Below are 14,265 nucleotides of genomic sequence, written 5' to 3'. Positions count from 1 at the left end.
CGGGGCTTGAACCCACGAACCCTGAGATCATGACCTGAGCCAAAGTCAGACGTTCAACTGACTGAGCCCACACGTGCTCCAAATTGTACATATTTTTAATCCCCCATGATGACAAGTTCAAAAGGCACAAAAAGATATAGAGGGGAAATCTCTTTCCCACGCTGTCTCACAACCAATCAGTTCGTCTCTCCAAAGAAACCAACATTTTGTGTCTTCCCAGATGCGTTTTATACATATACAGGCAAATGTGAATATTAAAATTTCCCCAAACTTTTACACAATTAATATCAACCTATACACACTGTTCACGGCTTCTTGATTTTGGATTGTATGGATAGACCACACTTTATTGAGCCACTTCCCTACTGATGGATATTAAGTTTGTTTTCGATCTAATTTACAAACAACCTGGCACACCTATCACTTTACATGTGCATGAGTACATCGGAAGGATAAATTTATGAAAATCCCTTAAAGTTATCTTCATTCATCATTTTGGTGCACTTTTCCCAAATGCCCCCAACAGAACTTGTACCAATCCTCTATCTAAAGGATACTTCTAGATCAAAGAGATATAATATGAAAGATGGAAATACTATGTAAAATCAGATCGCTGCTCTCTAGGCTATCGTTTTATCTGTAAAGAATCAAAGGCACCACGGAGGAAAATAGCACAGTAGTTCTCCCTTCTCCACAATTTCAGTTACCAGTCGTCACCATTATCTGAAAGCAGATGATCGGGTGCACATATTGCCAGCTTGGTGGCAGCCTAACGCTATGTCGCAGTGTCTATGTCATTCACGTCACTTCATCTCATCACGTAGAAATTTTATTTTCACACGTCGTCACAAGAAGGGTGGGTACCGTACAATATTTCTGGAGACTACATTCACACAACTTTCATTGTAATATATTGTTATAGACTGTTTTATTATTAGTTATTGTTGTTATTCTCTTACTATGCTTAATTTAGCAATTAAACTTCATACCTACTACAGGAAAAAACACAGTATATATATAGTGTTCAGTATTATCCGTGGTTTCAGGCATCCACCAGGGGCCTTGGAACATATTCCCCAAGGATAAGAGGGAACTACTGTATAATGAAACATAATTACTTTGGACATTCACAGAAGTTGAATTAAGGGACCTCACTGCCCTCTGAACCACTAAGGTAAGTGTGCCAAAATCAGCTAGAAGCAAAATTCCTAAACTGAACACTCAGCACCCAGGAGCTGGTGAAAAGTCAGCAAAACAGCAACAGGGGAGATGATGACTCCTGGGACTTCTAATACGACCCTTTGCAATTTCCCTCACAACGTCCAGCGTCTAGGGACAAGTTCCTTCCATTTGATTGTCCTGAAGTGCACGAAGCGGAGGAGAACCGCCTCGAGGGTGATGATAGGCCCCATTATGATGCAGAGAATGTTGAGGTGTGTGGAGCCCAGGGCCCAGAGGATTCTCCCCACAGCGATGGTCCGCTGGAAAAGGCCATTGTGGGCAATAGACGTGAAGAAATGTGAAGCCCCCGCGGGTTTTCTCGATGTAAGAGGGTTCCTGAATACCTGGCAGGTAAAACATACTCCCTGTAACCAGCTCCTCGGTTTAGAAACGTGGAATCCTGGGGGCGCCTGGGTGGCTCAGTCTGTTGAACGACCGGCTTCGGCTCAGGTCACGATCTTGCGGTACGTGGGTTCGAGCCCAAGTCGGGCTCTGTGCTGATAGCTCAGAGCCTGGAGTCTGCTTCCATTCTCTGTCTCCTTCTCTCTCTGCCCCTACCCCACTCATGCCTCATGCTCTGTCTCTCAAAGATAAGTAAAAACATTTTTAAAAATTAAGAAAAAAAAAAAGAAATGTGGAATCCTGTCAATATGCCCTTTCTGGGGAGACTCAGGGAGAGTCTGGCCTCAGCCAATCACGGGGCAAGAGGGCTATACACCCCGCCCCTCGCTGCCCGACCCCACCCAGCCCCACCCTTTCTTTCCGCCTTCCTCTAAGCCGGCCGAAGACCGCACCCAGCGTACCTGCGGGTCACGTGACGCCGCCGCCTCACGTGACGCAGACCCAGGGCAGGGAGGGGGCGGGCCTCGAGCTGCATTACGTCATCACGTCGCGCGGCCGCGGAGACTAGAGCCGGGACTACCACCTTGACGGCTCCAGAGCCTCCGGGTCGGGGCGGCGGCGGCGGCGGCTCTTGGGCTCCTCCTGAGCCGCCTGCTGGCCCCGCGCCCCACCCGATCCCCTCGAGCTGGGAACGGACTCGGCGCCGCTGGGTGGGCCCGCGAGCGGAGGTGAGTTGCACGGTGGTGGTGGCAGGCAGCCCTTCCTTTCCTAGCCCCCGATTCCACCTTACGGCCCTGCCCCCAACCATCGTCTCCCTCCGGGTTGCAACGGAGAGACGAAGGGAGCGAAGGGAGGTCTGCGGGGCTGGGGCGCCCCCCTCGCAACTTCGCCCTGACCGCGCCCTTCCAGGACCTACCCTTGGAGCTGCCCGCACTGTTCCCGTGTTGTCAGCGGGGCGGGGGGGGACTGCCCTTCCTTCTCTTCTCCTACCTGAAATTTAGCCTTTCCAAAATTTGACACCTTTTCGCTCTCACCCCCTCCCCGAGTCTTCCAGGGTGCAGCTCCTCTATTCAGATGTTAACGGAAGTTCCCGAATAGGTAACCTCAAAAAGATGAGAGTGATGTGGCTGAGGTTTTGCCTGATGAGGCAGGAATCCCCAAGGAGGAAGAGTACAGTGCATTAGGGTTACTGTCAGTTTTGACACTGACACCTAAAGCCCAGTCCTAGGCTGAGCCCTGTGGTTAACAGTAAGTGGGTATCTGTTCAGACTTTTCTTACATCTCCAGAGTTGGAAGTAAGTTGACTTAAGGAAACTCTTTTTGAAAAACTTTGTATGCTTTGATGAATCACCTCCTTTTCTGTAAAATGGATCTTGCAGGGTTTTTGGAGGGATTTTCTAGAGTACTTATAAAATAATATGCTAACTGTACGTAGGAGCAGATGAGAATTTAGGATTTTGTTTGTGCCAGTCAAAAATTATGGTCGTGGGTTGTGGACTCTTGAAGATTGTAGTTTGATTTTTTTTTTTTCTTGGATCATTTCAGAAAGTTATAGATTCCAGTAAGACTGTCTTAATAACCCTGCCATTTCATTCCCCAGAAATTTTCCTTGAAGCAAAAAGAGTGTCACTAAAGCTTGTTAACAATCAAAAAAGTAAAAAGTACATTTTTTAATGTACTTAGTTTATTTGATGCATACGAGTGAACTTTGCAAGTGACTGCTTATGGCCGTAAAATTAGTAGTGGAGTTTTAATAGGTTTCTGTCCTAATAATTAGGCTCTTGGTTTTAGTATAGAAGAATTACTACTGGACGGTTGCTAATAATGTAGAGTAGGAAGACCCTTCAATAGAAGAGCTTCAATAACTTAATCACATGAGAGGCACTTGGGTGGCTCAGTTGGTTAAGCTTCCAACTCCTGATTTGGGCTTAGGTCAGGATCTCAATGTTCCTGAGTTGGAGTCCTGCCCCGGCATTGGGCTCTGCTCTGACAACATGGAGCCTGCTTGGGATTCTCTCTCTTCTCTCTCACTGTCCCTTCCCCGCTGGCATGCTACACATTCTAAAATAAAAAATTTAATCACATGAAAATCCATAGATAAGCTTGCAGTGTTTCCATTATTCAGGGTAGGTATTGGTCCTCATTTGAAATGTCATTTTAAGAACAAATCCAGATATACTTGGAAGTCATAAATAATTCTTTGCATACTTCTTTAGAAAGAGTTCGTTTTCACTGACTGGCCTTTATTGCTGTAAGGTGAATACACAATTTTTCTTTTCTTGCTTGTAATTTCTAAACATTCTGTACACCTGCCAGAATAGGAAAACTATATAAACAGGAAAAAATATATATAAATATATGAAAAATATATAAAACAAGATCCTACCTTCTAAGTACTTATCTCCTTATTCTTTAATAATGATATCGCACCTTTAAGAGATTTTATCTTCTCATTTTATCATGTGAGATAACAGCACTGTGAAGACATATAATATATGTGTGGTTTCTTTATATTTCGAGTACAGTTGAGTATTGATTATAGTGTTGAGTGGTAGGGGCTCTCGATACTGGAATTCAGAGGAAGAATCGTTGTTATTTGGGATTATTAGTGGCTAGATTGTGGTGGTAAGACCAGTAATAGGAATGCTCTCTACTTAATATCTGAGGAAGCCTCCTTAATTTGTGTTGATAATTGAACATTTTTAGTTGTCCTAGTCCTTCAAGTATGTTCTGGGTTTATTTTCTTTTTCTCTTGTTGCAGAATCCAAGGACCCCTTTCGTTCTTTCTCCACATTGCTTGATGGGAGGCATTATGGCCCCCAAAGACATAATGACAAATACTCATGCTAAATCCATCCTCAATTCAATGAACTCCCTCCGGAAGAGCAATACCCTCTGTGATGTGACACTGAGAGTAGAGCAGAAAGACTTCCCTGCCCATCGGATTGTGTTGGCCGCCTGTAGCGATTACTTCTGTGCTATGTTCACTAGTGAGGTAAGTGGTAAGTTATCACCTTACAAATGAAAGTCACACATGTAACCTTTTAGTTGTCTCATTTCAGTGAATAAAATGATAGAAGTTTGATAGAATAGTGAATTTCTGTGGTGTGGTGGTTCAGCGCACAGACTCTGGTCAAGATCTGCCTTTTGACTGTGTCTTAGTTTCCCCATCTCCAAATTAGGAATCACAGCGATGTGCAATCACATACGGTTATTGTGACCGTTATTTGAGAAAATCACATGCGAAGTGCTTAGAACAGCATCTGGCATGTGGTAAAACACAAATGTCAGCTACTGGATTTTACTTATTGTTTATTTATTTATTTATTTTTAATGTCTGTTTTTGAGAGAGAGAGAGACAGAGCATGAGTGGGGGAGGGGTAGAGGGCAAGAGGGAGACACAGAATCTGAAGCAGGCTCCAGGCTTTGAGCTGTCAGCACAGAGCCCAACGCGGGGCTTGAACCCGTGGACCACAAAATCATGACCTGAGCTGAAGTCAGACTTTTAACTGACTAAGCCACCCAGGTGCCCCGGATTTTACTTACTTTTTTATTTTTATTTTTATTTTTATTTTTTTTAATGTTTGTTTTTGGGGGAGAGAGAGAGACAGAGACAGAGTGTGAGCTGGGGAAGAGGCAGACAGAGGGAGACACAGAATCCAAAGCAGGCTCTAGGCTCTGAGCTGTCAACACAGAGCCCAACGCGGGGCTCAGACTCACAAGCCGCGAGATCATGACCGAGCCGAGGTCGGCCGCCCAACCGACTGAGCCACCCAGGCACCCCAGATTTTACTTTTAAAATTTGGTTTCCTATTTTTCTCCTTCCAAAGTCTAATATTTTATTTATTCTACTTATTTTTTAACGTTTATTTATTTATCTTGAGAGAGAGTGCATGCTTGCATGCGCATGGCGAGCAGGAGAAGGTCAGAGGGAGAAAGCAGGCTCTGTGCTGTCAGCATGGAGTTGGACGTGGGGCTTCATTTCATGAACTGCAAGATCATGACCTGAGCTGAAATCAAGAGTCAGGTGCTCAACGAACTGAGCCACCTAGGCGCCCCCAAAATCTAATATTTTAAAGTGAATACTAGGACGATAAGGAGAGGGAAGGAAAGAGGAGTGTAGGATTCAGTCCTCATCCACCTAACAGCATATGAAGAAAATCAGTATTCATTCTACCAATGTAGAGTTTAGTGTAATTTCAAATGAGAGGAAGAAGACTTAACAAATAATGGGGGCGCCTGGGTGGCTTGGTCAGTTAAGCGTCCGACTTCGGCTCAGGTCATGATCTCGTGGTCCATGGGTTCGAGCCCCGCGTCGGGCTCTGTGCTGACAGCTCAGAGCCTGGAGCCTGTTTCAGATTCTGTGTCTCTCTCTCTCTGACCCTCCCTGTTCATGCTCTGTCTCTCTCTGTCTCAAAAATAAATAAACGTTAAAAAAAAAATTTTTTTAATAAAAAAAAACAACTCAATGACTGCATGGGTATATGCAGTATAACTTGGGGAAAAAATGCTGACTATGGAGTGTAAGCAGTAAAAGAGAATAAGGAAAAGGTTGGCTTGACAAGAAAAAAGGTTGTGCTTACAGGTATTTAGAAAGACTGCTTGGGGCATTTGGGTGGCTCAGTTGGTTAAGCATCTGACTTTGGCTCAGGTCATGATCTCATGGCTCGTGAGCTTGAGCCCCACGTTGGGCTCTCTGCTGTCAGTGTGGAGTCCACTTCAGATCCTCTGTCCCCCAATCTCTCTGTCCCTCCCTGCTCATGCACGCTCTCTTCCCCTCTCTCTCAAAAATAAAAATAAACAAAGAAAGACTGCTTTAGTAATTAACAGAACTTTTAAAACATAGAATAAGGCTATTGAATATATTGTGAATTACTCTTAACTGAACAGCAGAAAGCACCACAACTTTTTTTATTTTTCAAAATCTCAAGTCTGATTTTTAAATTTTAAATAAATTATCTTGAATTTTTTAACCTTGAGTGATGAGTACACCAATGTGTATTATATCACATACTTATATTTAAATACGCCTGAAATATCTCATTGTATCAACACTTTTTTAAAAATCTTTTTCACCACCAGTATTTTTTTTTTTAAGTTCATCTCATCATCTTAGTGAAGATGTTGCTGTTGGATGGGAATAAGAGAGGTGGTAACACAATAATAACAATAACTACCTTTTATGGGGCAGGTACTGTGTTGGGTGATTGCTGTATGTTATTCACCCTAGGGTTAGATGTTACCATCTCATTTTACAAATGAATAAACAAGGTCTTATATGTTAAATGACTTGCCCAAGATCACATGGCTTATAAATGACAGAGATGGGGTTTAATCCTAAATTTTTCTGACTCTAAACCCATAGAATATATGCTGTATCCGAAAAGCTACAAACATGCTGTATTGCTCTATACAGATCTTACTTACTTGCTTTATACACATTTTAACTACTGTGCTTCCTTAGCCTCTTAGCCTCTGATATATGGGTTTTTATATTCTCCAGTTTCAAAGCCAAAATAGTTTATGGTTCTCTGAGCCAGTGCTCGGTCACATGGCTGGTAGGAAAAACATGGAAACCTGACAGATCATTCCAGCTACTTCAGGCTAATTTTAAAATGCTCTTGTGTAATATAACATCACAGATCCCTATCCCATATTGTCCTCCAGAAAGAATATCTGCCCAAGAGCATCAGAAGCAGTTGGCATTTAACTGGGTAAGGACGGTTCTCTCAGCAGCTGCTGAGCATGAAGGTACTAATGGATCAGGACTGCTGACTGCTAATTATATAGCGTGCATCCTGTTCTCTGTGAGCTGGAGGAAAATAGTCTGTCTTTGCTCTCTCTGCACATTCAGAGTGGTAAGGAGTGCTCTGAAAGAATTCTCTCTTTTTTCTCACCAGGGACCATTTTTCTTTAAAAACTGGTATTAGGCAAGAAAATGCCAGATGGTTGTGTCTTTATTTTTTAAGAGTAATTGACATAAAGGAGAGGGTTCAGAGGCCTGGGTCCTAGGCTCAATTCTCTTAACAATGCTGTGTGAACTCTGGCAGCCATTTAACTTCACTGGGTTGATCTTTAAAATAAAGTAGTTGAACTGGATGATTTCATTTTTCTCTTCCCGCCCTAAAATGCTCTTCAAATGTGGTCCAATTAAAGTGTCATTTGAGTGAGGCAAGAGGACCTGAGTTTTATCTGTCTCTTGCTAGTTAAGAGACCTTGGTTAAGTCACATAACTTCTTTGAACCTTAGATCCTTTTTGTCATAAATGGCAATAATATCAGACCTCTAACTACTTTGCCAGGTTGCTGTGAGAATCAGGTGAAATAATAGTAAGTAAGAAGCACTCTGAAAAATTGTAAAGCAAATATTAGTGTGAAATGATACTATAAATTGCTCTGAGTTCATAGATAGTGAAATATTTTCATATTTAAGTTATTTGATGGGAAAATAGTTTATTGAATAAGAAGTTTTAGGAATAAATGTACTTATATATTTCTGCTGCTTGTATACATACTATGTGCAGAGTTAACAAATGTTTTTACAAAACAGTGTTCTAGTGACTTTTTTGTGTGTGTTTATCTTTGAGAGAGAGAGAGAGAGAGAGAGAGAGAGAGAGAAAGAGTGGGGGAGGGGCAGAGAGAGGGACGCAGAGGATCCAAAGTGGGTTCTGTGCTGACAGCAGGGATTGATTTTGTTCTTGGCTTTGGTAGAGAATACTTTTTGATGATTATTCTTTTGGGCTGATGGCGGAATCAAAGATGATAAAGATGTGTAGTTCATAATGGAAGCGCACTGGAATTTTGTGAGTAATTCGAATTTCCAACTAAGGTTAAGTTGTAGTAAGAGTTTCATAAGGTAATCGATTTTTAGATACTTTACTGTCCTGTAAAATTAAAGATTTATACCCTTAGCCGAACAATTTTCTATGATTATCCAGGCCTCTTCAATACTCATAATTGCAATGATGCGTTCTGGGACTAAATATACCACTAAACAATTAGTGAAAATAGTCAAAATAGCCAATATAGCCAAAATAGTCAATCTGATCTTTAGAAAAAGTACCAATTCAGTTATATCCAGTGTCACAGTAGAGTGCCCCTTAAGATGACCTGAATATTTGGTCATTACTAAATGTACTCGGGGGCGCCTAGGTGGCTTAGTCAGTTAAGCGTCTGTCTGACTTTGTTTCAGGTCATGGTCTCACGGTTCATGAGTTTGAGCCGTGCGTCAGGCTCTGTGCTGACAACCTGCTTCAGATTCCGTAGCTCCCTCTCTCTCTGCCCCTCCCCCGATTGTGCTCTCTTTTTCTCTCTCTCATAAATAAACAGTGGAGGAAAAAAAAAAGTACTCGAAGAACAAATAGAACAATAATGACTAGTCATGAGTCTGGAGCTGTAAGCCACAGAGTCCTCTACAAGCGTGAAATCTCATTGAAATTTTGTGTTTTATCTTAAAAGCTCATGGACACTAGTACTATGTTCACAGAACTTTTGGATTCCGTCCTGTAATAGATGATCTATGTTTGTTTTATTACAAAAGCAGTGTTTTAAATTATTCACTGGTGAAATTAATATTCCAGGGTGTCACCTCCTGGTGTGCTGTTGAGTAGCATGCAGCTGCCCCAAGTTGGACAAGCTACAAATACATGCCATATTTGCTTCATACAAATCAAACAAATTAGACCATAATTTTTTATTTATTTATTTTTTTGGTTTTTTTTTTTTTTTTTTTTTTTTTTTTAGCATTTTATTTATTTTTGAGACAGGGAGAGACACAGCATGAACGGGGGAGGGTCAGAGAGAGGGAGACACAGAATCCGAAACAGGCTCCAGGCTCTGAGCTGTCAGCACAGAGCCCGACGCGGGGCTCGAACTCACGGACCGCGAGATCGTGACCTGAGCCGAAGTCGGCCGCTTAACCGATGTCGGCCGCTTAACCGACTGAGCCACCCAGGCGCCCCGACCATAATTTTTTTAAAGACGGGCGTTACTATTAACATCCCTTCAAGCTCTCGGATGTGAGATTTTGCCTTTATCTCGTGGAATCATAACCACTGTTATTTCATACCCTTTGAATTTTCAGCTTTCAGAGAAGGGGAAACCGTATGTTGACATTCAAGGCTTAACTGCTTCTACCATGGAGATTCTGTTGGACTTTGTGTACACTGAAACCGTACATGTGACGGTGGAGAATGTACAAGAACTGCTTCCTGCAGCCTGCCTGCTTCAGCTGAAAGGTACAGATGATAAAGTTGCTATTGCTCATGCCACGGTAGCCTTGGAAATGTTTAGAATTAACCAGGTAAACGTAATCACGGAAATTATGGAGACAGACGGTGGACGTGGACGCTCTTGTTTACCGCCTGCGGCACAGAAGATCAGGTTTCAATCACGACGTCAAAGAACCTCTCCACATGTGGCCATTTGGCTCTTTAGAAGAGCATTTACGCCTTTTCTGTTTTTAAAGAAATGAAAGAGGGGATAACAGACACATTTTCTTACATGTATGTACGTACTAGCTCTACAAGGAGACACAAGGAACTGATACTATTCATCGCCTATATGGAAGGGAACTAGATGGCCAGGTGGAAAGGGAGGCTGGGGGGTTATTCATGGTAAACTCTTTAGTACTTTTAATTTTGAGCCATGTAAATTATGTATTGGAAATTTAAATTGGTGCACAAAAATGAAAGTATATAATGTTTTCACAGGATATGGGGTGGTCCCCCTTCCTATTTCCAGTCTGTCTTTCTTAACCTGCATTGATGTTTCTGTTATTTTTAGTATTTCTAAATGCCTGGTTGAAAGTTTTCTGCTTTTAATACATGATTGAAAAACAGTATTGAAGCTTTTGCATTAGTGCACAAATTAGGTTTATACTCTGAACTTTGCAATTAGAGAAATAAGGGGTTGTCGTTAGTAGCTCTTATTTTTCCTTGGCAGGAGTCTTTCAGTCAAGTTTTCATAGGGAGTAGAAATTAGGTACATTATGTTAAATTATGATTGGTTTTATAAAAGCTTGGTTCCCAGGAGTATGTTTTGTTTAATTGTGCCAGTGTCCATAGAAGCAATTTGTCTTGCTATACTTATTTCTAAAGCTGAAACAGAGACACACAAGACCTTGCTTGAAGGTCGCACGACACATAAGACAGAAATTGGATTTGAATTTCTCAAGCATAAAATTTCTAATTTGATCCTTACCCGTGTTGAGCCAGGATTCCTCTGTTACCTTGTAGAGAAGATGTCTCCTTCCAAGAATGTAGACCAACCAGTTCACACCTGGTCAAGTACCCTGAAGTGTTCATTGTCTGTGTTTGTCCTAGGTGTGAAGCAAGCCTGCTGCGAGTTCTTAGAAAGTCAGTTGGACCCCTCTAATTGCCTGGGTATCAGGGATTTTGCTGAAACTCACAATTGTGTTGACCTGATGCAAGCAGCTGAGGTTTTTAGTCAGAAGCATTTTCCGGAAGTGGTACAGCATGAAGAATTCATTCTTCTAAGTCAAGGAGAAGTGGAAAAGCTAATCAAGTGTGATGAGATTCAGGTACAAATTTGGCTTGGTATTGGGGTTTCTTCAAGACTGGAACATTACAAAACTTGGGAAAGGGGGGGCACTCGGGTGACTCGGTTGAACGTCTGACTCTTGATCTCAGCTCAGGTCTTGATCTCAAGTCGTGAGTTAAAGCCCCGTGTTGGGCTCTGGGTTGGGTGTGGAACCTACTAAAAGAAAACAAACACAAACAAAACTAGGAAAAAGCAAGGTGGATTTACTGTGTTTCTGTAGCAGGGCATCTTAATCAAGTGTCAATATTGGCTCCAAAGGTTTCATTAAATACCCCTGAAATTTTATGCCAAATTTATGGGAGGGAGTTATGGGAAGGAGTTAGCCACCTTCCTCAATATACAATCCCAATGGTTAAGAGTCACTATCGAAGAGACAGTGGTGTGGAATAAGCAGAAATTTGAAGTAAAGAGATTTCTATAGAGCACTTCTGTATTACTCATTCACTCATTTTACAAACATTTACGGAGAATACTCTACAGCAGTAGATATTCTGAATAAACTATCTGTGCCAGGTGCTATGGCTCCAAGAGTGAGTAAGATACAGTCCTTGTTTTCAGTAATTCACAACATAGTGGTAGAGACAGAGAAGGACAAAACTTAATAGAATATAGTGAGAATAATGAGGTTATTCAAAGTGAAGAAATTAGAAGAAAGAAGAAGAAACCTTTTACATTTAAATTAGACCAAGGGGCGCCTGGGTGGCTCAGTTGGTTAAGCGTCCGACTTCGGCTCAGGTCACGATCTCGTGGTATGTGAGTTCGAGCCCCGCATCGGGCTCTGTGCTGACAGCTCAGAGCCTGGAGCCCGTTTCAGATTCTGTGTCTCCCTCTCTCTCTGACCCTCCCCCGTTCATGCTCTGTCTCTCTCTATCTCAAAAATAAATAAATGTTAAAAAAAAAAAAATTTTTTTTTAAAAAAAATAAAAAAAATAAATTAGACCAAAAAGGAAGTGGATCAAAAAGAAGTGAAAAAAAGGTTGGAGACTGTAAACAGGAGGCAGATCATAAGTGCCTAATGGTGGGGGGGGGGGGGGGGGGGTAATGAGGGAGTGGGGAGAAGGAACATATGAACTGCGTCTTGAAGGAGTTGTGTTTCACCCAGTAGAGGGGAAGCCACCTGAGCACAGGCAAGGGTTCAGTCACTTGGCCCAGCAAGAAGGATCTTAGGTAATCCTGATGCTAAGTCATCGTGCCAGTAGCCAGCAGAGTTTTTATTGCACAGAGGTCTGTAGTTAGGCTAACAATTAGAGTGACAATTGTTCCCCCTCGTCAGGAGAAATTCACTTCTCTAGGAAGGCTAAGAGTTCATTTGTTTTCCTCCCACTCTGCTCAGATAAATTTTGAATTAATGGATTCCCGGAAGTTAGTGGCACCTCAATTTAAACAAGAGATATATTGGGAAGGAGTCAAAATCTGATTAATATTCTAAATGCTATAGAAGCTGGGGGTGCCTAAGTGGCTCAGTTGGTTAAGCATCGGACTTCGGCTTAGGTCATGATCTCACAGTTTGTGAGTTCGAGCCCTGCGGCAAGCTTGTGCTGACAGCTCAGAGCCTGGAGCCTGCTTCAGATTCTGTCTCTGCCTCTCTCTCTCTACCCCTCCCCTGCTCATACTCTGTGTGTGTGTGTGTCTCTCTCTCTAAACTAAATAAACATTGGGGCGCCTGGGTGGCTCAGTCGGTTAAGCGTCTGACTTCAGCTCAGGTCACGATCTCGCGGTCCGCGAGTTCGAGCCCCGCGTCGGGCTCTGGGCTGATGGCTCAGAGCCTGGAGCCTGCTTCAGATTCTGTGTCTCCCTCTCTCTCTGGCCCTCCGCCGTTCATGCTCTGTCTCTCTCTGTCTCAAAAATAAATAAATGTTTAAAAAATAAAAAATAAAAAAACTAAATAAACATTAAAATAAATAAATAAAAATTAAAAAAATAAATGATGTAGAAGAAATTTGCTAAAGAAATCCTATAATTTACTTTCATAAACCAAATGATAACTCTCTGATTTATTTTGTTAAAACTAGAATTTTCATGTACTATAATAAGATCTTACGAATATTTATCACATTTTAGCCAACTTTTTCTTTTTGCCTTCCCCTACTGACTTCTGAGGGAAAATTTATTAAGGTACATTGGTGACATTGTTTCCAAAATAAAGAGGAATCATTTTTCCAGTTTGACCTATTAGCCCAGAGAAGCTGGTGTTACAAGTGTTACTGAGACAAATATTTGCTAAAGTTTTGTTCTCACTCTTGCTGTGGTAGAACATTGTGTCCATGCACTGAAATGCCAGGTGTAGACAAATGGCACATTCTTCAGACTTGGGAAGTTGGTAATTTGCTAGAATATCTTGATTTTTTTTGATTTAACCACGCATTAGGAAATGCAGTAAATAGCGTGAACAATATAGACTTAAAGTTCACTGCACATAACAAAATTGCTAAAACTTACTCAGCATTTACTATTGGTTTCCTTTATTAAATATTTATTGGGCACTTTGTGCCCAGAACGGTCCCGGGTGCCAGCAATCCAATTGTGAACACAACAGATAAAAAATTACTATACTCTGGACTTTTCATTTTAATGGCACCATTCTTGGTATATTTTATCTTACGTAGTTGTCAAAACTGTCCCCATTTTTCGGAGAAAGAAACTGATGCTTCGAGGGTAAGCGTCATACTGGAGCTAATAAGTGGCAGAGCCAGGCCTCCTATCTGAGCAGTCTGGCTCCAGATTCTGTTCTTTTCCATGAAACTATGAGCTGGTTGCCTAGTTAGTTTCTAATTGACCAAATCAGCAAGCAGTTACAGAAGTCATATGTAGTCATAGAACTATATATACTTTGGAATAAAACTAAATGGAATAGGGAGAGCAAAAAACTTTTTTATTCAGAAACTCCGATGAAAAGAGTTTGAGAACTCTTCCCTCAGTGTCTGTAAAGACTGTCTTTTTTTTCTGGAAAGACAGCAAGTGGCACATTGTTTCTCTTCTGTATTCCAGCCAGAAAGAGGAACCAGATGTCTGACTCCCCAGCTAATACTTCTTCTTAATTATATAAAACGATCCTACTTAACACAGAAGCAGTAGGTTGTACTGGTTAAAACATCATGGGCTTTAGAATCAGGGTGGCGTTTATTTTGGCTGTGTGGCACGT

The 14,265-nt window shown here is 41.8% G+C and overlaps 1 protein-coding gene across 2 annotated transcripts in view; it reads left to right on the top strand.

The window, feature by feature from the left end:
* The first annotated feature begins 1,013 nt into the window (after positions 1–1,013).
* The window catches only part of KLHL12 (kelch like family member 12), a 35,760-nt gene continuing 22,508 nt past the window's right edge, over positions 1,014–14,265 (top strand). The window contains exons 1-4 of one of the 2 annotated variants that reach the window (XM_058700701.1): positions 1,014–1,572; positions 4,325–4,558; positions 9,646–9,799; positions 10,886–11,103. In XM_058700701.1, coding sequence (XP_058556684.1) covers positions 1,270–1,572; positions 4,325–4,558; positions 9,646–9,799; positions 10,886–11,103 — 909 coding nt within the window. In that variant the 5' untranslated portion in view covers positions 1,014–1,269. Of the gene's footprint in view, positions 1,573–2,099; positions 2,292–4,324; positions 4,559–9,645; positions 9,800–10,885; positions 11,104–14,265 lie in introns of those variants that run through there. The other variant, XM_058700702.1, reaches the window with a different exon arrangement.

Source organism: Neofelis nebulosa, chromosome 15, assembly GCF_028018385.1.
Source record: "Neofelis nebulosa isolate mNeoNeb1 chromosome 15, mNeoNeb1.pri, whole genome shotgun sequence".
In the NCBI taxonomy this organism is placed as follows: Eukaryota; Metazoa; Chordata; class Mammalia; order Carnivora; family Felidae; genus Neofelis; species Neofelis nebulosa.
This window is presented reverse-complemented; position numbering and strand designations above follow the sequence as displayed.